Consider the following 26,173-nt stretch of genomic DNA (forward strand, 5'->3'; position numbering starts at 1 on the left):
CTATCTGAACTATAGGTTTGTAATAGAAAAGAATTTGGCTGTCTGTGCCTAACCGGATACAGGTTTTGCTATTAAGTGTATTCCAGGCTTAGAGGGGTGCTCACATACATGTGAGAGGAAGGGAAACATTCAGCAGATGTCCATGGTGGCAATATATGCAGCAGTTCACTATTTCCTTTCCTTCAATGAAAACTGCCATATTTATTATTTGGGTGACAGTAATTACACTTTGATTTGAGGGGCCATCCACTGCCCTAAGGCACACGTATAGCTTTAAGCAGGTCTCGCTCTGTAGACACAGAAACAAGTTGCAAACAGCTGCCTGGAACACGTACCTCTTCAATAGTCTCATCTTGTGGGGTTGCTGCACTATCATCAGAGTCCTTCTGAGAACCAGCATCAGCACTTTTGCGAACCTCTCTACTCTTCTTGTGCTTGTGGGCCAGTTTTTTGACGTGCCCATCTGCTTTCCCGCTGCTGAGACGCCTCACAGGACTGGTAAGCCATTTTCTCAAAGTGTTGCCAGGGCGCTTGGGACCCGGGGAGCTCTGTGCCCCGATCATATGGGGTTGAAGAGATGTTACTGAAGCAGGAGGACTGGCATCATTGCTGGAGACTGAAAGGGAGTCTGAAAAAGAGTGAGGGGAGCACATTAAAGGTGAGATACCAGTAAGTGAGAAACAAGGCAAACAGTAGTAATAGCCATTTGTTTAAACTCTCCACCAGTTTGACTTGGGAAAAATGTAAATGGTGTTAGTATCTTCTGTCAGTCAAAGACTGATTGTAACATAGCTTCAACCATATAATCACGTGTATGAAAACTAGTAAGTTATTCCTGACAGCTGCTAATGTCACTTGAAACTCCACAACAAGCATAAGCCCTATTGAAAACCTGCATCAACCTCCCAAAGCTTATCTGCAACTTACTATGCTCAATATAAGACACTGCATTAGGGCAGTTTTACAGAAATTGAGGACTATCTGAAATACTCAGATCAGATGTATGCAAGAATTGAACAAATTACTTTAAAACTTGGCCTTTAAAGACACCACAGCTATCTGTTTTCATGCTAGGCAAGACCACCCAAACATAAGCAGTTTCTTTATAATAGTCAAGCTTTCACTAAGCAGTTGTGACTGGCTCAATTGTTATAGCATTGCTGATGCACATTTGACAGTAGCACGCTGCCTTGAGCATGGACATGAAAAGCAAAAAATGTTACCTCAATAAAATAAGCAAAATTTTGAAAACCCCAAACTTTACTGCAAATGCTGTAGTTAAACTATTTGTGTAAGTATTTCCTGCCCTCCTACCCTGGAAGATGTGGGAAGAAGAGTAGAAGAGTTAAGAAATCAAGAGAACAGTTCAATATCCATGCTATATTATACATCGATGTTATGTTGTATCATGAATATCATATGTTTATTTTGTTTAAACAATCTTGAAGTTTTTTTGTTTGTTTGTTTTTTAAGGTAGAGAATAGCTATGTTGAAAAGCCCATTTATTCAAACCTAAGGATCAGCAGTTTTTCTTAGCATGACAATGCCCGAAGTTCTATAGTCAAAGGATATACTTTTCTTAAACCACAGCTATACACATATGAGGTCGGTATTACTTTCCCACCAAGGCTCCTGTCACGTGAACCATAGAGTATACCTATAGTAACCATCACCCGGTTAGCTGTTGTGAGACTACACTTACTCTTCCCATGAAGCATAACGTTTCTTCCCCCAACAGTTCCCTTCTTCCTAAAAACACACTTCGTTTTTTAAAGATGCAATCTTGTAATGTCAGTCCTATGACTACTATCTACCACCAACATACTAACAAGACTCAGCTAGGTCAAGTATGGTTTTTCTCCTCTGTGTGCACTTCTGTAGATAGATAGTTTATATAAGGATGACATAAATAATGTTTTGTTGAATGTTTCTACTGCTAGGAATTAAATGCAGTGCTTGCATTCTTGAAGTTTGACAGAGATGTTCAGGTCACCTCTTCTGGCAGCTTTTCCCTAAGAAGCATACTGTCAGTCTTACCAGAAGTAGTTTGAATTTTGTAGGATAATATGGTCACTGTTGCAGCAATACACTTCACTGGAAAGACAAATGCCCTGGATCTACACAGCAATATGTGAGCCTGCTCTGTTTCCACAGAATATTAAGGGCAAATTCTAGCTTAAAAAGCCACAACTGACATGCTGAAGGAGACACAGAATGTGAATATAATAAGATCTTTTTCCATTATTGTTTGTGGTGTCTCAAACAAGATTATGTTAAAAACTGCAAAGTGCTGGGGAAAAAAATAAAAGAAGAGAGAAATATTACCATTCTTTCCCTGGAATCCAAAATTTTTACCAGGCTGATTTAAACATTTTCTTTGTTCCAATAAAACCAAATCTGCCTCCATTAGTAGGCATGTGACTGTTAAAATACATCAGCAGTGATGCCAAGATCTGCACTAAGCTATTCTGTATAGACACATCCAGAACAATAACTGATATTAGCCACCACTTTTGTTTTCCCAAAAAGTAGAAAATAAAGCATAATTTCAGTTCATCAAACTAGCTACTAACATTTTCAACCCAGAATCAGTATGCATCCGCAGAATTACCTTCTAGCCACAGCTGTAAGTATGCTGCACAAGGGTAAGCACACTTCCTACGATGCTATCAGTTTTGTTTCAAGGTCTCAAGTAATGCATACTACCAAAAAGCAGATGCAGAGTTCTGCTAGCCAGCTTTGTCTCTAAATCTTGAGATATCAGTGCTACAGAATCAGAATTATCACACGTTTCTTTTTTCTTTTTTAGTGAAGCAGGAACCAAAAGGAAAAAATGAATTACCTATCACAGTTTTTGACTTGCAGTCTGAAGATCCCTGAAGACCTGTAAATTACTGCTTAAGGGTCCTCAGCACATATGTTCAAAAAGCAGGCCTACTGGCCATCAGCATCCACAGCATGACAGATTTTTTCCTTTTTTAAATAAAGTGGTCTGCTTATTAAAAAAATTCCAAACAAAACTCCCAACCATCTGCAAGCTCTCCACAGGAATCCAAACAATCCCCTAGTAAACCTCTGTAAGAAGTTAGTTTGACTGCTCTTTCACCAAATGTAACTTTACCATCACTGTATCACGTATCTTTTAACTTCCATCAGATTCCTCATGTCAGAAATCATAGCAAATTCCAACTGATGGGTACTTCAATACCCTTCTGCCATTCTGCTAATGGAACACAGAAGAACAGAGAAGAGCAGTGTTCTTGTAAACAAGTTTCTGAAAGCATGAACTAAATGTTTTGCTTTTAAGACCCTTGAAGATGTTATAACCACTCAACCAATTTTTTTCTTTCACTTGTAGAGATTTTTCAAGTCCCTCAAATGGTCCACACAAGTTCTATCCTCAAACAGAGCACATTCACTTATGTATCTGACAGAAGAAAAATTAGGCTTTAACATCGAAGTTCATCATGCACCAACTGTTTCGTGTTTTTGTATCAGTTTGCATTTCCCTCCTTTACAATTACTCCCTGCTAAGAAAAAGGCAGCATGGCGGTGCAGTAACTGACGGTGGAAGATTTATTTTTCCCATAAACATGCCTATCTCAAAGCATCTAACAGGCCTGCAGTTAATAAAACTTTCTTCTAAAAAGCTGAGTTCCCTTCTCAGATTTTTGTACATCCTTTTGAACGGTCAACACTTACCAACTATTCAATTTCTCGCAAAACCAAACTGTACGATGCAAAGGCCCTAAAACTGTGGGAAAGTAGTATTTTTATCTGATTGCAATTTTGCTGCACCACTCCTGCTCTTAAGTCAGCCAACAGTTTGTGGGCAGGAGGAGAGAAGAGAGCAGGAAGAAATGCATACACTCCACTCAAGTGGAGAGGATCTAAGAGACAAAACAATGCTAGCCAGACATGTTTCACAGCACATACTTTGGCCATATCCTCCCACACAGTGTTAGTTTTCATTTGGCGTGCAGCATGTAACTGCTTCTCATCTCTTCTACAAGGTTTCATACGAAGTACTTACTAAAGCATTATTAGGGCTTCAGGGAATCATAAAAGTGGACAAAGCGTAAGTAGTACACCAAAATGATAGCACCGTTCCACTTTTTAAAGCACAAAAGCACTGAGGAAAAAAGCTTAATATGAATAAAAATACTGCCTCGCCATAAAAGCATCAGCTTAAATATCAAATCATATCTAAAAAGTGTTGGGGAAAAAAAAGAAACTTAGCATCACCTGTGTTAACCCAAATGGAATGTCAACTCATTAGTCTCTTCAGAGACCAGATCTGATTTTCCCCCACCTTACATCTGCAGAAAACATCCCTGCAGTCCCACAGATCAATGTTAATACTCAGTAAAAATAAAACACTGCAGAATATTTCCTGGGAGACCTCTTAACATCCATTTTCCCACCCCAGCCCAGCTCACGAGTCCAGACTCTGCAAATCTTACTCCTACATGATTCCTCAGTTGAATGGTATTTCTAGCCAAGGGCTACAATACTAGGACAAAGTCATTAATAAAAAGGCAAAAAAACAAACAAAAACAACACCAACAAATACTTGTTCAAGTTCATACATTTAGGTACATACGTTCTTAGACCCAAACGTTAGGATATATCAGTATCCCATACAGGAGGTTTTCAAGATCACTGAAAGAAAGATTTCAGCCTTCACTATGAGAAAAGCTGCTCGGGTGTCTTATTTCCCCCTGGTCCACCACTATCTATCCATATAATCAGGGATACACTCTTTGATTGATAACTATGCTTGGGAATGTTTACACTGAAATTGGCTTTGCTTCCTTTATGACTACATAACAAATTGTTTTTCTAGGGTTGCTCAAGAATATTTTATCACTAAAACATGCTAAGAGGAAAAGGAGTATTCAAAATTAAACCAAGAACAACACAGACTTTTAAAAACAAAACAGATGGAATAGATTTGGGATATGCTAACCCCAACTGCGTTTCAAGTACACTAAACTTTCTAGTTAGCGTCAGATTCCCTTCTAGAAAAAGATAAATGCAACAGATGGCCATCATGGGAGAGAAAAAAAACCAACAATACATGGAAAACAATCACATATAGCAGTATCGATCAAGCAATAAACTATCAAACTTAATAGGGCCATTTGCTCAAGTAAAACCAGCTTCATAATTACTAAAAAATGAAACAAAATACCAACAACCTAAAAAACCCCTCAGAGATGGGCTTTGTTTTATAACGCATAGCCAACCTATGAAAAGAGGGCATTTAACTTCTATTTCTCTCAAAGTAAAATCACATGTGTTGCTCTGTTGGTGAGGTCAGAGAGTTCACGGAGAGTCCATAAATTTATTCGTAAGTAAAAGTCTTCTCGTTCTAGTCCTAGCTTTCTTAACACAAGAAACATGCACATCTGCGATTAATAAAGTGGGTTCTTTTTCTAAAAAATAAATCAGCCATATTGAGCTAGCTGATGACTTGAAAGACTCTGCTTCATATTAACTATTTCCATATTGCCATGTTTAGAGTTTTAGTTTTTACAAAGAGAGCAACAGGCTACAAAACCCTGACTTCCTTACCTAGGGAATCAAACCCTGATGGCCTGCTCTGCACCGTCTAAAACCAAAATGCTGCCATACTGTAAGTACAAACAATTTGCCTTCTCCAAACTATTGGGATGGGTCAAGAGTAAAAAAAAAAATAAAAAAATAATAGAGCAAAGCAACCTTGGTGGCCCTGAGTGGAGTGTCACATTGCCCTGCCTGCCCCCATGGCTATATGGATCAGAGAGCCAACAAAGGAAGGCTATCACACAGGGCAACTAGCCAGCTCTTCAGTAAGGCCTGATGCAGATACTTGGGAAAGAGAGTCGCTCATCAGTCCAAAAGGACAGTCTGAGATATCAATTGGAAGCGGCTATGGTTCAGTGATATCCCCAAGCAATCCCTACAAGCAGTAACGTCCCAATCTCAGTCAAGTCCATTTTTGCTTCTGATGACAAAAACCCATAAAACTGCAGCCCGTAAACAATTATTTTTTGTTATTAGATGAGATGGGGAGAGTTTAGGAAAGAAAGAAAAAAAAGACTTATTTTACTCATGGATACACACATACACAGTTTCTGTCTGGGAACCATGTCTGAAGCAAGAGGCAGTCAATCTGCCATGTACAAGAGCATTCCTATACTTGTCAGGAATTTTGATTCTCTCCTAATGCATATTCTCCTATTCAGACTACCCTTATAGCATTCTATTTATTTATTTATCTATTTTTGTAAACGAACACTGCCATATACACCAAAAGACATTAGATACATTTCAGCTTTAACAAGTCACCACAAAAGCAGTTGCCATTTAAAGACAATACAGCTTTAGCTCCGTTAGGCTTGCAAGCGTGGAATTTCCCCCATGCCCTTTTGGAAGCACGAGCTTCACTTACAGTACAGAAATAATTTTCAGTGCTTTTTAAGAAGAAACTAGCTTATTTAAAAAATCATGAATAAAAAGCAGAAAACTACTATTCAAATATATAAAAGGAAATCCTTCAATGTCATTTGTATTTGGAATGGAACAAACATGCTCACTATTCACCTCTGGTCAGCAAATCCTTTCTGCCATTATTTCATGTTTCAGGTTAGCGCACAACTTATTTTGTAAAATCTTTACCACGTGTGGCTAGATGAAGATGGCTCAATACCTTGGTTTATCTTCCCAGATACCTGCCCTGACCATCTGAATTTAAATGTACTCAGTAATTAAATCTTCCAAGCTACCAAAGGCTAACTGTGCTAATATCAGATCGATTGCAATCGTAAGCCAGCTACTAGCCAGCTTTTTAAAGAAGACCCACAGCTGTCCACAAAGCAGATCTGCAATTAAAAACACACCCAAAAAATCCTCCTGAGACAGTCTTTGCTACATCTTAATAACTTCCAAAGGCCTCCCTGAAATTGAGAAAAGTCATCCAACAGATATACTTGCAATATCACTTGAGGAAAAAATGAAGAAAATCTCTGGGTAGGAGCAAAAGGAATATACTGTGCATTTGAGCTAGAAAATCAGTGGCATATGCCTGAAGGGTTTAATATGATTTTATATTATTACTGTTCTGTCATCTCATATTCTTTTTCTTTTTCCCAAATATGCTCTCCTACCTTCCTACTCTGTTCAGAAAATCGAGGTTTTAAATTTTTAACATTTAAACTTTTTAACAGCATCGCATTCATTAGAGATTGCACACTGAGAGTACTGAAAATGCATCACTGCTGGCTGTGAGCTAAACACCAACAAAATTTATACAGTAAAAAGTCCTCCTCTCACAACTGCTGGATTGTTCTGCATCCACACATTTTCTCTCTCTCTCTCTTTTTTTTTTTTTTTTTTTTTAAAGCAGGAAGAAGGCATGATATTGTGCCAGAAAAAAACTTTCTTGAGTGAACAGCAGTAGTTCTGTTTGTGCTCCCTGGAGTTCAGACCTCAGGGATAAAAAAAAAACAACAACTCTGAACCTATATCTTGTATATTCCTGCAAGGCAGCACTACAGAAGGGGAGAGAAGAATGCGGTATTTGCAATAAACTGTTATTCTCTCCTGCTTTAGGTAAGAAGTATCTTTTCTTTTTGTCACAAGCAGGAAGCATTAAAAGTTACTTACAGTCCTGAACTTTAGGTTCACAGTTTGTGAAAACCATAAGCATTTAATAAATTAATTAAAGCTTCCCTGTTAAAATAGAAGCTACATACAATGTCTTGACCTAAACTCTATTCTTTTGGCCACCTGTCTGCTGTTCACATTTAAACACAACTACATCCCTGTGCCTGGTAGGACATGTCAGTGACAGATTTATGTCTGTGTTTGTAAGTCAAGTTCTCAATCCCATGCCAGTCCAATAATGTCCATTATGTGCAAAAAGGAAGTCAATCTCTAGTCTATCTCTACAGGTCAAAGTGTCCTGAGCATTTCAGTATAATTATACCTCCCCTAGACTGGGATGTGTTTCTATTAATTAAAATTGCACAGGGCTTGCACACTTTTACATAAGAGCTGATGAACAGCAGCCCATGCTCTACTTTCCAAAGTTCTGTTTTTTTCAAGCACAATCTTCAGTGAGTTTCTTTGGGCCAGCAGTTGGCTGTCTGGTTCTTGTATCTCATTTGTGCCTCCTGAAGATGACATCATTTCACATAACCATGAAGGCATCCTTAACACACCTCCCCTGCAGAGCCAGAATGGACAAGATATTCATTGGTACAGTTAATAGTTACACACACGCACACTTAACTCCCTCATAGGGGCTGACATAAACTGTGTAATCACAAATACTAAGGCGCCACCCTTCTTTCATGGAATAGCTGTGAAAGGCCTCAGAAGCAATCTCCAGCCAACTTCAGCATGATCAAATTGGAAGATGAGATGAAGGCACAGCCTGCCCATTCCCTTCTCCAGCAGAATGGATGCTGCAGGAGTGGTGACTGCCAGGAGATGCTCTGGTGCAGGCCCAGGGCCACAGCCTACAACCATGGCCTGGCATGGAGAAGCTGCACACAATCCTCACCTCCAGCCTGCTCCCCACTCCTGTCACTGCTTATTAGTTTCAGACACCAGCTCAAGAAGCTGTCAGAGGGCACAGCACAGCTCCCGATGCAGTGGGAGCTGGCAGCATTGGCTTCCTTCCCACTGCTCCCAGCCTTTGACAAAACCAAACAGCTGGCTGGTGGGGAGAAGGGAGCTATGAGCCAATGAAAGGAAAAGAGTGATGTAAGAAGCTCTGGTCCTGGGCCTTGTAGGCAGTGCTGGCGCCTAAGACATTAGGCAGAAAGTTTTTCTGGCTGTTGACAAGCCATTTGTCTCACGCATGCTGCATGCAACCTACTTGTGAAGGGCCATGCAGTCTGACGTTAGTGGCCGAGATGCGGCTCTGCTCTTAGTGGAGAGTTTTATGTCACTACAAATGGAAGCCACTGTTTACACAAGACCTGTGATGAGCAGTTTCCATTTTTAAGCAGGGCAACTGTGCAGCTCCTTGTTACTCATTTGTTACTGACTTGCAGTACAATCTGCTCCTTTGATTTTTGCTGCAAAGTAATGTTACCCTCTGAAATGAATTGCCAGTCCAAGATATACAGTTAGGAAGTAACAAAGAAACTTATCTGATACGCTGTGTGCAAGAGGAAGATACGAACAGATAGAAAAAGGTCACAGCAATATAAATAACAGAACAGCCAACTAAAAGGGAAGAAAAAAAAAAGATGCATTATGAAGTCCTTAGCGCCACTGAAAAGTAGAGAAAGATACGGGGGAGGAGTGGGAGAGAAGCAAGCCTGCAGAAATTGCTTTAGGAAGAGCCAGTCTCAGATGTTACTTAAAGCAACACGTCACACTTCCCTGTGGAAAGCTCAACAATGCAAAGCATCCAAAAGGAAAGAATTTATCCCATGCAGATCTTAAAACCACCTCCACTACTTCAGCAAAAAGGCTGTACATTAACAAAACAATGTCATTGCAAGCAAGTTCAAGCAAGGAAGTAGGGGATGAACAGTTCTGTTGGTGTCATTTTGAAACTGAATATGTGTGTATAAGTAGGGAGGAAATTAGGTTTTACCAGTCTGGCATTAGTAATAAAAAACAAGCTTCACAATGCTGAGGACAAAAAACTACATATAAAATCAGCATACAATGCTGCAGAGCCAACTTTTTTTTGTTTTTTTTTTCTCTTTTGCTCAGAAAATTGAAAGAAAATGGAAAGAAAATTGAGCAGGAATAACCTCTGCCAGATATTTACAAATGAATGGCTTCTAGGAAAAAACGAAAGCAGGTGTATTTTATTACCCTACTCTTCAAAATGCCTTAAGAAATATGAGAAAACTTCTAACTATTCCCTATTAAAACGGAGAAAATACATGGTAAGAGTCAGTGAACAGATGCTTTGAAACAAAGTGCAGGTATCGATCATAATTGCTAATGATATTTTCAAGGCTATTAGAAAAGCTCATAAATGTTAGGAGGCAATACACAGTGATAGTATTAAGTTAGAAGAACAATACAGAAGAAATAAGATTTAAAATCAAGTTTTGTTAAAAAAAAGCACACAGGTGATCAGACAACTTCTACTAGAAAAAAATACTTGTTTCTCTGTTCTTCACCTATTGCAGTTCCATGTTAACCTAAATACACATACTAATCCAACACCAACTTCAATAGTCTTCTTTTTTTTCCCCCTCCATCCTCTTGATTCAAAGCAGAAGAGTTCATTAGAACAACCAGCAATTGTTTGGAGCCACAGCTTTAGCAACAGCTGTGCAAACACATCAATCTCAAGTTAGGAACTCTGCCATAAGCTTAATAATAATATACTCATATCATTTAGCTTTGGGGCCATTACAATAACTGTGGTCATTTTCTTTCTAAACGCTTTGCTGCTGTAGCCTCCAAAAACAAATTAAGAAGGTAATTAAATAAATTGGGAGGGAAAATGGAATAGCTGAGACAGTGACAAAACGTGTCCCCCAGAACTACTAGACATAAAAGATGTTCCCATATCCAACTCATTTAGAGCAGGGGCATAAACTAATTTTACTAACACTGCTACGTATTGTCAAACCTTGACCTTTTTAAGGCACAGACTACTTGAAATATTCATGAGCCATTTCAGTCCCCTGCAGCCACATTGCTGCCATCACCCTGCACAACTAGATGGCTGTAGGTGCTGACAGACAGTTTCCTCCGGGCTCAGTCCCTGCTCAATGACGCCATTATCAAGAACAGACTTAGATGACAGTGATTGGAAACTGAACTGTTTTCAGCCTTTTTATCTACAGATGGAAATGTAACCTGAGCAAAGCAGCAAGAGAACACATGATTTTAATAAAGGTTTGTCACACTGGAAATTTATTTATTTTTTTTTTAAACAGACTCTCAGTCAAGGTTGAGTAGCTTATAGCTATTAAAATCATACTGCAAATTGCTGCACAGACACCTTTTCAGGGTGAAGCATCTTAAGAGATTAGGAAAGGGAAAGATTTTGCTCCACAACTTCATTAAACTCAATTTAAAAAGAAGCTGAATGAGTTAAAAGAGCAAAGGTAATTCCTTGGTATAAATGTTTTTTTAAATTATTTTTTTATTTTTATTTTTTAAGCAAGTGAGCTATAAATTAACAGAAGATGTGACATTTTATCTTAAAGTGTAATTAAAATGTATGGAGCCGTGCAGTACACTGAATACTAAAAACAGAATCCATCATTGCCACTTTCATTAATTTGATTACAGCCTCTTCGGGAATAACATATGCACTGCTGAGTTTTCTTTGGCACGATCAAGCCCACGCTGTGTACAAAAAAAAAGTTACATTTTGCCATGCAAGTTTTCTGTTGTGTTTATTTCCTTCACAATTATTTCCAATACAGGCTCAAAGAAAGCTCATGTTTTGAACTCCGAGCCATCTAAATCTCAATTCCTAGAATCATTCCTCAGCTCCCACCCATCCAGTATTACCTAACAGGCCACAGAGGAGAATGATGCAATACAATAATGGTAGAACTATCCAAAACTGGCTTGCGTGTAGAAATCAAAAAAAGAGAGAAAAATAAAAGAAATAAACCCACATCACTTCAAAGGCAATCAAGCAGAATTTTTATTCTTCTCTTTAATTAACCACAAAGTCTTTGGGGGGACAGACAGATGGACTGAGGAGATCAGTGCCAATAGTAGTTTCTACACAACAATAACTGTTGTTAAAAGGAAATCACCTTTTTAAGTAATGCACTCAGCTGCAAGTCTAATTTTAAGGATAAAGATAAGGTGTTTGAAGGAAGCAAAATAAAGAATTTAATTAGTTTTCTTCATTTGCTCCACAGAAAAAAACATGTTTTCTTTTAATGAGGTCCCCAGCATTTAATACAGTGCACCTCAACAGTTGACCTCTATGAAGGCCTCTTCTAACTACCTCATCAAATAGGGAAAAAATCTATTTTTTTAACCATTTATTCAGAAAATGGACTGAAGGTGCACAATCTCATCCTTAAAAGCAATAGAAAGAAGAAAAAAAGTGGTCTAAAAACATTCTTTCCTGTCCTCTGTGAAGAAAACAAATCCTCACAGGGAAACAACTGCTACGTTACTGATACAGTCTTTTCAAAGTAGGATGGAGTATACAGATACCACCTAAACTCTGCTTTCATTGTCACTTCCACTAAAGGACAGAGTTGGATTAAACCTTGATGGCCAAATTCAGTGGATTGTTACAGCTGGTTGTAACCACATTCCAAGGGATATTATGAACACATTGCTCATTACTAATCTAGCAATGAGCACCTAGAGGAAACTTTGATTATTCAAGGTGATAGCTCATTCTTATACTGCTGCCACACCGAAGTAATTTGTTTAAAATAGAGACAAATTAAGTTGAAATGTGACTTGAGGCATTTCTGCTTTGCTCAACGTAAGCCTACACACTCAATACAAACTCCTGACTGTGATACAGAAACTATATGAACCAAATGTTTATTTACAGATGCTCTCAGAGAGAACAGATTTGACAAGGATGTGAAGAGACAGCTGCAATTTTCCTAGTATGGAATTCCACCTTTCTTTTCAAAATGCATCAATATACTTTCTGGGGTCTGTCTTTTTCTGTATTTGGAATGTCTTCTTCTCATTAACTCCTCTGCTTTCCCATCACCTTATTGTAGTTAAATCTAAAAGTTCTTTACTACTTAGAATTTTGAATATTTTTCATTACTGATACGCTGGAATATAGTCAACTTAGTAAAATCCAAAAATGTTTAGATATAAACAACATGCTTTTCATATTAAAGCTACAGTTTGTTTTATACCAAGTTTGCATGGCAAACCTAACAGCATCTCCTTCAGAATAGCAAATGTTTTCCTTTCTCATCTTTAAAACTAGGAGCTGAGTATCTGGTTTGAAAATGAGAGGGGGATAACAAACCCATTTTAAATTGCTGTATTTTAATGCAATAGTTACAAGATATCAGAGCAAAAAAATATGTATTTAAGTAGAGGGAACAGACTTCAGAGGCAGAAGGCTGCCTGGGGCTAAATCCATATACACATCTGATCCACAATGCTGCTAAGTCTTAGCTCATTTCACAAAGCAAGTAGCCCACCTGACAGTTACATGAATCAAAATATGGCAGATCTGACCAAAGAGATACATCTAAGCCATAGGGGACAAAAACGCATAGTAGTTCAGATCAGAATATGATGTTGTTGAGATGAAAATATGGAGGTCATTTCAGGGCAACAAACCTGATTTCTTGTGGAAGGACATTAGTCCTCTTGCATAAGCTCCCACTTACTTTTAGGAGGTGAGTGGTGGGTGTTGAGGGTAGTGAGAGAATGGTACAGTGTCTTCTGCCACATCAACTTTCTGGCCTTGCTGCCTGGATGCTTGCTAATGCTGACTAGAAAGCAATTGGGTCACACGTACAAGCCTTGAGCATATATAGGCAGCATCTGACAAGTACTTTACTAATCAAGAAGCAGCACCCTCAGGTAACCCTCCTGCAAGTCCTGCAGCCCAAGAGTTCAAAAAAGCCCTGTTTCAAGAATGGTGAGGAAGGACATACAGGTCAGGAAAGCAGCACCCCTGCACACTGAACCATACCGCTGACACATGAGCTCAGCTTCAGGAGGATTTCTGTTGCATGCTCTCTTGGTGGAGATGGAAAAGCACACACAGCACATACTTAACAGCTTCCATCTGTATTCTAAAAGAATAGACTTTCAAAGTGCAGAGGTGGATCTATGCCAAGAATTACACCAACCTATTAGTAATGCTGGACTCTCCCACTGCATCCTCTGAGTCCAGTCCTCAGAGACCTCTTATCCTCTCTTGGACAACGTTTGCTAACAATTACTCTATAGTAAAAGCATCCTGTTTTAGGGATGAATGATTTCTGAAGTTTGATATACCATAAAATGTTATGAAAGAGGAAAAGGAAAACTAGTTTGATTCATACGGATTCTTTTGAGCCATCTACTGTGAACTTAATAAATATGCTTCTTCAAAGCCCAATGAGAACTCTCTCTATTCCTGTAACCACTTTCCCTCCTCCAAACCAGCTCCCACATGGTTAATAACTTCAGGATAAATTTTGTTTCTGTAGATTTATTCCCTGGATTTCATCCATGAGATTGGCTTCTCAAATTTCCCAAGTGAAATATAGACTCGCATGACCCACTTAGGGACTGAAACACATACATCCCATTGTTTCCTCTAGCTCATAAGGTAACTGAAAAAAGATGTCATGATTTCTAATAGCCCATTCCAGACAAACACTCCATCTCCAGCCAAATAACTATAAACAACTTCGATATTTATCCACACTTGTCTCAGATGCAGAGCATTTTTGAGTTACAGGAATGGGTGGAATTACCATGAGAATTGTGCTTTCTCCAACTGATGTCAGATAAAGGCAAAGATACAATACTTATTTATTGATGTCAGTAATTTCTTGCCAGTTCATTACTTAAGGCCTTATTTTCTTCCTCCCTTAATCTGATTGCATTATTTTCTCCCCAGACATCAGGAAAAAGCAGGGGGAAAAAAAAAACTTGAATCCTTCAATTGACCAAGTGCACACAGTTATCAGTTTCAAGACAAGTATTTTAACATACTGACTAAAAATAAACCAATTTATTGCATTCCTTAAGGATTCTTTAAGCAAAATTGAAATTTTCTATTAATGAAATCATGCAATGGAGTACATCATGAATATTCAGTCTAAAACCAGATGGTCAGTTTTAATTTTGCAGTGGCCAGAAATAACCAAAGATACAATTTTACTCTTTCCAGTTCATGCAATAACATAACCACAGTTATATGGGGGCAAGCAGTTAAGTTTGTTCCCCTATTACGAAAGGCTATTGAGCCTTCCTGCAACATGGCTTGTATACGTGGACATGTTTTTAGGAAACAGAGGACAATGAAAATTTGTTTGTGAAATCATGTATGCTTGTCCAAGAAGTCTTTGTACATATCTATGATCTTAATTCATGGAAAGCACAATAGCAATTGACTACACCCGGTACTCTACAATGCATGTTTCCTAAAAAATCTTTGGAATTAAAAGATAGATAGATCTGAGCCTGACTATTCACTGTAGCAACAAGAGTTTAAAAAATGAAGCAGACAAATGAAGACAGGAAAATGAAAAACATCAGTAAAGGGAAAAAGACTTTTGCCGTGCCATTAACAGACTTCCAGCTGAGGCACACACAGCTCTGGGTAAGCTATTGCTGCAAAGTATTTTGCTGCAAAGCACTCTGTGTATCAGTTACCATTTGTAATCGACTCCTTTCATCCCCCACCTCCAAGACACTCTGTACTTGTTTACATTTGAAAACTGGAATAATCACTGTTTTAGAAAGTGATTATACAGCTACAGCTCGGGGGACTACAGAGCAGTTATATCTACTGCTGGAATCAAAGATGATAGCCTGCTAACATTAAGTCTGTTCAGCTGGTACCCTGATGCCCCGTTGTCTTTTGAGGAACTACTGAGACTCATACACAGCTCTATCCCTTCAGATAAATGAGATTATTTTCCATTATGCTCACAATTTCATGTTTGCAACCTTACTACTATTTTCCCTCTTCTTTTGGTCCATCTGTAAAAGCAGTTTCACTACTAATAAATGACACCTATTGTAACTGGCCTTTTGCTGCTTGTTTTACTTACATGCTCACAGCACACAGCAACAGATAGATCTGAAGATCTGAACCTAGCTGCAAACCACCTGCATGTGAAAGAATGCATCCTAACAAGTACAGAGCTCCAGGCACTGATGGTTACTACTGTGTTGTCCTGCAGCCATTCCAGCTGTTATGCATCAGAATCAAACTTGTTCTGCAGTGATAGTCAAAGTGGCAAGGACAAATACAATTTCTTGCTAATAACACAATGGAGGAGAAGAAACAGACCTAGCAACAAAGATTTTTAACATGCACATCCTTAATCTCACCTGAGCTTCTGCAGACAAGGCAGAAATAGCGTTGCTTTCCTCTACAATACTCATTTTAGTAGCAATTATGTCTGTAAATGTTTTGCATACAGACCAGTTTATTTCCCAACCACCCCTTACTTTCAAGCTCTATTCCCCAAAACATTGCTTCTTAACAATAACGTAGTAGAAGTAACTGGCAGATATTAAGCATTACCAGTTTTCAGTTTAGTAGCAAAATTCTATGAAAATTTTTAAGCTTAAAAAACAGGTACTACAAATAGCAATATCTCTCAGAGCAAGAGTTAGCATTTCTCATTTCCGCAGTTCAACTATAAAGTAGTACATGCATTTTACATTCTTTTTCTGAAGGTGCTTACTGTACAGCATTGCGGCAGTTTACACAGCAGACCTATTCCATAGCTGCTGCCTTTCCCATCCAGGTTCTGTTATACTCTGCACTTATTGTCTGGGGTCAAGAGGGAGGGGAGAACAGAGGCAGAGAGAGAAGGAGAAAAGAAAACATCCTACTAAACACCCGTGATTGCAAAACATCCCCCGGACAAGCAGCAAACCCTCACCCCCCAGCCCCTTATCCCTATTGTACACGTTTGTACCTAAATCCAGGATCCAGTATTTACAGCCACTCGGCTGCCCGTTGCTGCAGCAGGTAGGATTTAGTGAATGAAGTGATCCCAGAGTGTCAGTCTGTTGAATCCTGTTTGGCATGGCGAGGAGTCAGCTGTTCCGATAGCCCAGCTTACAAACACCTACTTGCTTGCACCCCAGGGATGTGCTGCAGCTTCTGCGGGAGGTGATCACACAGATAACATTGCAGGCAGTGCCAGCAGGCTGAAGAGGCTGTTGTTATCTTTGCAGCCTGCTGTAGCCCACTGCCCTGCCGTCAGAGCAGCTCCTCTCCTCTAGGATGCTCTCCTCTGACTCACTGAGCTCAGTTCCAGTCTTTAAATTCACATGTGGGAATAGCCAGATGCAGCAGATTACACTCTACCGTAACTACCCTAACTGAGGCTCAGGACAATCTTAAAAACACGGCAAAGCAGATATTTTCCCCCCAGTCTTCAGAAAAGAAATAGCCTGGCACCTCCGTAAAGCTTAACAGCAGCTGGAACAAACAAAAGCCACCTTTAACACCTCTTTTTATCTTCCAGTGCATAGACAGGTTTTTAATGCTTCAGCTAAAGCAATGAGAAATTCAAACAAGACAGACATTTTCCGGTCAGAGAAAGCATGCAGCACTTGCTATGTAATTTCTCTTTTCCTTGACAAAGCAAACAACAAATTGCCACTACCTTCATCTAGTCTTGAACCTAGACTGCGGGGAAGAAAAACCCTCCACACGAGTTCAAATACTCGAAAATGAAACACTTGTTGGTGAGTTTATTTAAAATCTTGCCATGGATTAAAGCACATTTCAGATCTATTCAGTTCTAAGCTCTTCTTCTGCAAGACACATTTCTAGTTCATCATCTTGCCTTCCTGTTCAGTAAACTGAAACGGCAGGTTTCTGGTTGCGTTGGTTTCTTTCCTCCAACCTAATCCTTTACTTAGTATATCACACAAGCATTCGTCCATCAATATTCTTATTTAAACTCTTTTAATGAAGCACTTTACAAATCTAACAAAGATGTCTGGTATCTTCTCCTGAACAGCTCATCATCTAATTCCAGGGGACACGCAAAAAGCTAAAAGCACAAGATAGATAAACAGCCATGAGGCCAAAGCAAGGATTCAATTTCTGTAAAAACAGTCATGAAATGCTTTCATCATACAGTCAGGGAAAAAAAAAAGAGCCTTAAGAAGAGATTAAATAAACAGCACAGCAAAATATACAAGCCTGTTTTGGGAAAGAAGAAAATAAAGCGGCAAGGAAGTTGCCAATTAGAATTGCACAGACAACTGCATGTAATGCCAAAATAGGTAGGAATTTCATGTGGGGCTGAGAGCATCTAGGGACCCAAAGCCAAAGAAGGCGGCTTGCCATCAGCGCTTTACACAAGCTGGATACACATATGTTAACCTGATTTCAATACGAAGGAGCCGTGGGCAAACTCCAATTAAGACTAAAAATTTACTCTTTTTTTTTTTGTATTTCTAAAAGCAAATCATCTTAAACTCTGAATAATTTCTCCTTCGTAGCTTCCTGCACCGGAACCATCAATTCTAACACCTCAACATTTTTCTTCTGACCCAAGATGTATTTCAAATTGCACTGAATTCCTGAGGGGGTGGAGGAGAAAAAGAAGAAAAATCTTTTTTTTCCTCAAGAAAAGTGTTTGAGTTATTTTTATAGTTTGCCACCTACAGTGAGACTTCCACTAAGGCTGGCTTATTCTTCATGAAAGCGTAGCACATCTGAAAGGGATTCTGGTTTCAAGTTGTTGAGTAAGAAAAATAATAAATGAAACAATCCTTTTCCTCTGCTTCCCAACGGTTCCCACACACATCAAACAGGCCTGAAGAGCATCCAGCCTCTCTGATTTTAGTTAAATCCACAAATCTTTAACTAACATTTAGAAAAATGAAGTTATCCATACAGCTTTAAAACAGTGATTTCCATTTGTAAGAAAGCTCCTGACTAAAACTCAGCAAAATTTCTATAAACAGCTTCTTTCTTTTTTTTTTTTTTTTCTGGTGTAACTCCATATAAGATGACCTGATAGCAGCAATAAAATGCAGGAAGACATTTCAAATGTTGTGGGAACCACAGGACTTGCAGCTTGCTATTGCAGAAAGTCCTTCCTTTACTATTCACATCAAACACCACTATTTTCAAGTTTTCCTACAACCCATTCTCTTCTCAGAAAACAAATTTAAAACCTAAATTATGGTGGTGGTGGAGGGAGAATGAATGCACGAACTACTACTAAATGCATATTTCATAGGCTACCTGGTTAAAAAGAGTGGATCAGGGGTACGCAGTTGACATCAATATATACCATTGCAGAGGAAAGCTCCACAGCAGCCTTGGAGTGGAGACATGAACATGCTGTAGGGTTAATGTGGGTATTTGCAAAGAACTGATTAGAAAACATCTCAATGTACATACTGAGACAATAGCTGTAGCTTTCCTATGGGCCAAGACAAACCTAGGACCTGTAATTTCCTGAAGTATAAGCAAAAGAGATACAACTTCCACATCACAAAACCTGCACTCACAGGGACTATTATTTGGTATCATTATCTATCTTCTTACATTAACCTAAAATACCCAAACATGTACTATAAATATCAATTTCCATCTGAGGCAGTGACCTGCATCAACACATTTAATATTAATCCCAAACAAGAAGACTATCAATAACTTCCTATGGTTTACTTCAGGCTCTACTACAACGCTCTCTTTGTCCTTGAGCTCCATCAGCTTTTCTGTATTCCAGTGCCTTAATCTGCCTTAGCTCTACTGGTCTATATTAAGAGCTTGTTCTGAGATTTCTCACATAAGGCATTTTTTGTAGGAATCCATCTCCAGCAATAATGAAACAGTCAGGTAAATTTAATTCAGCAGGCAAGAGAATATTTATGTGGAAAACACCTTTAGGCAAAAACAAGGCTTGGGCACAGAATAGCTCTGACTGCATGGCACGTTTTGCACTGGGGCACTGAGATGTCCCACCTCCATCCTCTGCTTTAATGTTTCTAGAATTTTGTCTGATGGAAGGACAAACTTTGAATAGATTCACAAAGAAAAACACTACTTACCCATGCCATCTCATAGCATCAAAAACTGTACATTTTAAAGGGAATTATTAACTACTTCTTTTTTCACCTTAGCTGTGTAAAGCTGAAATGCATTTTCTTGGCTAAATGTTTTATACTATTTCCTTTAAAAATGAAGTAGATAGTTAACAACTTTGTACATAACTGATGAAAGGCCTGTCAGATCCCAACCTGAGCAGTTCAAGACTTATCTCAACATATATTTCAGGAAGATTTTAAAAAAATTCAGTTAAAACAGTCCTCTCACTTTCAAGACAGCATAATGGGAGAGAATACACATCAACGAATAAACAAAGAAACTAAAATGCCCAACGGTTTGTAGAAGAGCTCTGTACATTCTCAGTAGATTATACTATGTACACTGCATGTAAGCAAAGTATCATGCCCCTATTTATTATGACAGTGAAGGAATAGAATCAACTTTCTGCAGCTACTCTTAGGACTCACTGCTCCACAACATGAGATGGGCAAAAATAATTTAAGGTATTAATGTTTTGTCTGCTCACCCCAGAAAAGACAGAACAGTTTATCAGTCTCTGCCAACAAATCAGCTTGCTACAACTTCAGCTTCCCACAGGTACCAGCTGTGATCTGCAGGGTCTGAAACCACCATTTGCCATGGTATGAACCTCCTTATGGAAGTGCTACGCCATCTGTGGGTGCTATGAGCCTCGCGTGTAAGAAGGGAAACATTCATCTCTTATGTTTAAGATGACAACTGGAGTTAAATTGACTGCATTTCTCTGAAACATTTGCATGGTAATAGAATCAGTATACTAAAAAAGGATAAACAGCATTCCAATCTAATCCTTTAAAGCTCATACTACGTTTTGCCCCATCCAGGGGAAAGCAAGCAGAACAAGAAAAGGAAGCTAATAAGCTGCAGAATTTTCACTTTGTAACAACTATTTGAGTTGCTTCAGAGCTTAAAAAAGAAGTCAAAAGAGCCAATTTTTTTTTACAAGGAAAAAAAAAAACAGCTTCACAATTCAATGTTGTTCTCAAGCAATACTACATCTGTCTTCCTCTGGAATCTTCTCCATCAGTCAAGACATTCCACTTACAAAATCAACTCCTATATTTTGTAATCTGCACTATGAAGGTATTTGAAAAGATCTCGTTCATGTTAAAAGCACACAAGATATTTGAAATTAATAGAAACATGAATTCTTTTTTCAGTTCTGCCAACATCTAAATGTCACATTTTCAGAACCATTTCTCAAAGTGATCTATAAGACAAATTATTTCATCATTTAGAAGAGCACCGTTCTTAAAATTTTGAGTCATGCTTCAGCATATGGTTGAGAGAAGACTCAAACACCTCCAAACCTGTGAAGGGCCACCCAGACCTATTAGCCAAAGTTAGGCATAACTACTGATACTCTTGCATTAAATTAACACTGCATAAACCAGGAGGAATTTTATTTACAATACGACTTTCCCATCTGAAAAATAACCAGGCAGACTTTTGCATACAAATCCTATCCTTGGCAAGTTAGTATCTCTACCTCACCCCAGAATGTTCTAACACAACCAAAATTGTATCAATAAACAAATCTGAAGTCAAGCCTCCAAAAGATGAGTTCCCACACCACGATTAAAATTCTGAAAGGCTGCTAACTTTGCCTTTCCCTCAGCGTACAATGTGCCCACAGTTTAAATGCTTGGAGCACAGCTGTGCCACTAGGATCTTGTTTCTTCAGCTCCACACACAAAGATCATCCTGTTCCCAAACCCAGTCTTGTTCCTCCTCAGTCTCACAGATAACACTGCTGATCTGCACGGAGCGGAATCGTCTCACAGCGGCTCTCTGCGCTCGCATTCAGTACGGCGTTTCCTGTTCTTTCCTACCAGAGCTGCCAGCTGCCAAAAACACTCTAAACTGAATCAGAAATTGTACTCTACAATGAATTATGTGAACAACCCTAATGTGAGATTTCCAAGAAGTCCTTTCAACCTAATGAGGTGCTTTAATTAAAATAAATAAACAAATAAATAATAAAAAATTTAATAAAAGAAGAAGAAAAAAAGTTAGAGCTACCTCCTTAGTTGGTTAACCTCAGGAAAGTATTTTGTGATTGATGGTAAAGAGACATTCTCAGCTCAGTTGCGAATATTCCTCCTTTCTACATCTTGGGTAAGGCATTTGTCAAGAGCAACTGTTATCAAGACACTGAAGTACTCAGGTTTTAATTAAAACTATTGGGAAATGAACCATTTACCCAACTATTCAGTTCCCTAAGCCAGGATCTAAACAAGTCCTTCCTGTCTCCAGCTCTGCAGAACATGCCCTAGCTGTTGCTCATGCCTGCAGTAAGAAAGAATATAAAAAAGCACATGACATTAGAAAACTCTCCTTACTCATTAGGCTGTTATTTTCTTGAGTTAAAGTCTGTTCTGTGCTGTAGCCAAGGAACTGGAGTACATATACCACTCACTTTTCAAAGAAATGGTGAGACATTCAGTGTCCCCAGCCTTCTGTTTATCTGGAAAGCCTTTGGGAAAATTCTGACTCCTCAACACAGTCACTACTGCAGAACGCCAAATCAGCTTGAAGGATTCCAGCCACTGTCAGCAAAACCACAACAGACCAGATTCAGATAATTCAAACAAAATCTTCTGGATGAGTCCAAGGAATGCAGCTCCCCATACATGCACTACTTAGCAGTGGGTGGGAGGGGAGAAGAAATATGCCATTGCCTAGCAGAGAACAGTTTTCTGCAGAAAACAGAGTAAGTGTTTTAAGTGAGAAATACTTGCTGTCCTAATGAGAAATATGGAAGAAACACTGGGTTTTTAACGTTCATGTTATTATCTAAGTTGCCCTTAATCATCCTTTTCACTGTTTTGTTTATTTGGTTTTTCTGAAGTAGTCTCCTCAGCCACACTTTCAATACCCTTCCTCTTTCCTCCCCACTCCAAAAAATAAAAGGAATCAGCTGGTTTACAAGAAAAAAAAAATCTAGTCAAAACAAGATTCACTTTTCCAAACCAGTTGTAACTGCACATACAGGAACTGGATGCTTCTGAACATAAATCTCTGCTGATTATCTTAACTGGAAATACATGAAGACAAAAGGAAAGGATTAGAATATATTTATCCAAAGTCTTCAAAATATTGAAATACATTCCTGATTTAAAATTCATTTCTTTTAAGTCACTTCAAAGGAAAATGAACACTTCCAGTAACCTGACTAGGTCATTTAAAAAAATAAGTGGTACCTCTGCTGAAGTTCCATACATATATGCGTGTGGAGGAATTGCTTCTGCCATCTATCTGGGCTACCTGCTGGTCAACGTTACTGATCAAAATACATATCTTATTCCACTTCTGCTCAGTTCAAACCATACAAATACATTGTTGTTATTCACACAGAGTTTTCATCAAGACCTTTCTGCTTTTTATTTCTGCTGAGCACCACATAAGAGAAGTTATGTCCCTGCAGTAGTACTGGTTAAGTTATGGAGCACTGGTAGTTATGGCACACGGAGCCCAGCCACAACCCACCTTGCTGTTTCTGGAAGCAGGGAACGCACATGAGCACTGAATGCACCAGAAGGATTTTGAGCACTAGCCTTTAACACACAAAACTCGCATACTTTCACAAATTCTTTTATTATAGATTAAAAAAATACTTCAGTAAAATGAAGCAACTGCCCCAGTACCTCCTGTTAGTACATCTAACAGAAGAACAAAATCAGAAACGGGCATTTTTTCTTCTCCTTCTCTGAGAAGACTACACATGTTGAATTCTTACCAATTACAACCAGAGATTTGGTACTAAACATATTTAAGTGTGTTTAGAGGCTAGGTTTACCACAGTGAGAATAAGGGAGCGAAAAACCCATAACACAGGGGTTCATTATTCTTCAGTGCCTAACAGATGTTAAAAACAGAAACACTACAGGACATACACTGCCAAACAATTCCCCAAATGTGTGATTGTTGCTGCATGGTAATTAATTAATTTTCACTGAGTTATAAAAAGAGATCAAAACAGACTCTATATCCTTAGACATATTCCTATTACTGACAAAAATATGAACTTAGTATTCCTAAGAACTTAAACACTTTATAGAAGGTCTTACTGTCCCTTAATAGCTCACGAGACAAAACTGTATTATCTCCTTCTGCAATTTTATTTCATAAAAATAAAATGCTTCTTCCTACAAGACAAAACTGTAAAAATCAATAAAATAATTCTTCTCCAATAAAAATCAGCACAGAAATGTAAAAGCATCTCATCATGGCTACAGCTTTAGTAACAGAATAAGGCTGTGTTATTCCACAAACACTAAAAGATGATAAAACTACTCAGTTTACTCTAGTTTTGAGGATTGTTACAGCACAGTCTTACACAGATGATGTGAGGGAGCACAGGATACCACAGCTTTCACTTTATGAAAGCATCCAGGATACGAAAAGAATACAGCACCAAACTGCATGGCACAACCTTGTCTGTAGATGCTACTCTGGACCTGTACTGGTACGCAGATCTCTCAACCAGTAGTTGACCAAACTGATTCTGGTACAACTGCATTTAGTTCTACCACATTTTTTCGGATGAAAAGATAAACACATCTAAGCCTGTCCTACTAAATAAACCAGCAATTAGAGTGCATGTATTTTGTTACCAGAGACAATGAGAAAAGTCAGCACAAAACATGCCAGGATGAACCAATCCAGTCAGGCCATGATGAATATCCTCCTTAAAAAGATTAGCAACTGACATAAAAAAAAATAATCTGAGACACCAATCAAACATTTATGTTTAATACCATGTATAATACTGTTTATCCTATTTATTTTAAAAACCTTTTACTTCATATACTTTTCTGCTAGTGAGCTCTGCTTTTAATTCTTCATTCTCTTTCATAATCTTTTTCTTCACTACAAATTCCCTCCATTTAAAATTTTTAAGTAAGTCCTCCTATTGTTCATCAAGGGAACTGATAGCTTTTTAAGAGCTCTGAGGTCCCTTCACAATAAATGTGTACAGCCCAGTGGAACGTGGCTGTCACTGAGAGTGAAAATAATCTTAAGAGGGAGCCAAGGGAATTAAAAAACAAAACCAGAAAATAATAACAACAAAAAAACAATCAAGGAGAAAAGTTCTTCTTTGACTTTCCCCATTGATTTTTCACGTTTAGCCATGCTGCACCTTAGAAAGTTCTGCTTGACTGCTTCTTCAGCAAGAAAAAGAGCTGCATGGAATATGCTGTATTTTAGCATGTGCATTTTTCAATCGGTTGCTAGAGAGGGCCATAGCCAATAGTTTCCTGGATGTGGAGGAACTTGAATCTAGACTTTGAATTTAGACTTTGAATTTGGACTCTATATCACTCCACATCCCTTAAGTGTTTCTGAAGAAAGTAAAATATGACCAATCAAATTTACTAGTTGTTTCCAGATGGCTTCCTTAGAAGCTTTCCATCAGCATATTTGCAGGTTCTGACATGCAACTAGACTTCCCTACTCTTTGTGTCTAAGAAGTCTCCACATCACTGATCCCTTAAAGCTTACATTAAGGAATGAACATATGCCTAATGAGGCTATCATTACACTCAACAAGAATAACTAGTGCTTTTCATAAGGAGAAATATTTTTTTAAGATTCCATTCAATTTCTTACATAGAATTAATATATATATTCTGGGACAAAACCTGAAGCATTCCTGATATATCCACCAACAATAAGGAGAGTCCAAGCCTTGAAAATACACTTTGAACATAACAAGTCCATACTAGCATTTCTGACTTTTAACATAGGATCATGGGATGACCTAGGTTGAAAGAGACCTCACAAATTCACCTAGTCTAATTGTCTGATTAAAAGGATGCAATAACTATGAGACCAGATTAATCATGGCTTTGTCCAGTCTGACCTTAAGAACTTGATGTTATTTTAAAACCTTCTTGTAACTGTGACTTTATCTCTGATACATCACTAAAAAAATCAAAATACAGCTGCATTAAAAGTGATGCAGAATATCTGGTTTGGTGCATGTAACAGAGACCAGTAATTTACTACTTGATTGCAGAAGAAAAATGAAGTCAACAGGATATACACTTTCAGAATGACCTCACAAAACCAGAAAAGGAAGAAGTCACTGGCCTGCAAAAGCAGCAGGAAACCAGAGTCAGAAAGGGAACAGAAGACCTAATGGGCAGCCGTATTACGTAGTTTACAGAATCACAGAATGGTTTGGGTTGGAAGGGACCTTGAAGATCATCTAGTTCCAACACTCTGCTGTAGGCAGGGATACCTCCCTCTAAACCAGGTTGCTCACAGCCCTATCCAGCCTGGCCTTGAATGCTACCAGGGAGGGGGCATTCACAGCCTCACTGGGCAATGTGTTCCAGTGTCTCACCACCCTCACAGTAAAGAATTTCCTCCAAATATCTAGTCTAAATCTATCCTCTTCCAGTATAAAACCATTTCCTCCTGTTCTGCCACGACATACCCTTA

The 26,173-nt window shown here is 38.5% G+C and overlaps 1 protein-coding gene across 5 annotated transcripts in view; it reads right to left on the reverse strand.

Moving 5' to 3' along the window:
• The window catches only part of TRIO (trio Rho guanine nucleotide exchange factor), a 237,447-nt gene that overhangs the window by 32,210 nt on the left and 179,064 nt on the right, over positions 1 to 26,173 (reverse strand). For 4 of the 5 annotated variants that reach the window (XM_015282226.4, XM_046930053.1, XM_040695757.2 and 1 more), the window contains one exon: positions 336 to 628. In XM_015282226.4, the coding sequence (XP_015137712.1) occupies positions 336 to 628 (293 nt within the window). Of the gene's footprint in view, positions 1 to 335; positions 629 to 18,298; positions 18,352 to 26,173 lie in introns of those variants that run through there. The other variant, XM_040695759.2, reaches the window with a different exon arrangement.

This window comes from Gallus gallus, chromosome 2 (genome assembly GCF_016699485.2).
Source record: "Gallus gallus isolate bGalGal1 chromosome 2, bGalGal1.mat.broiler.GRCg7b, whole genome shotgun sequence".
Classification (NCBI taxonomy): Eukaryota; Metazoa; Chordata; class Aves; order Galliformes; family Phasianidae; genus Gallus; species Gallus gallus.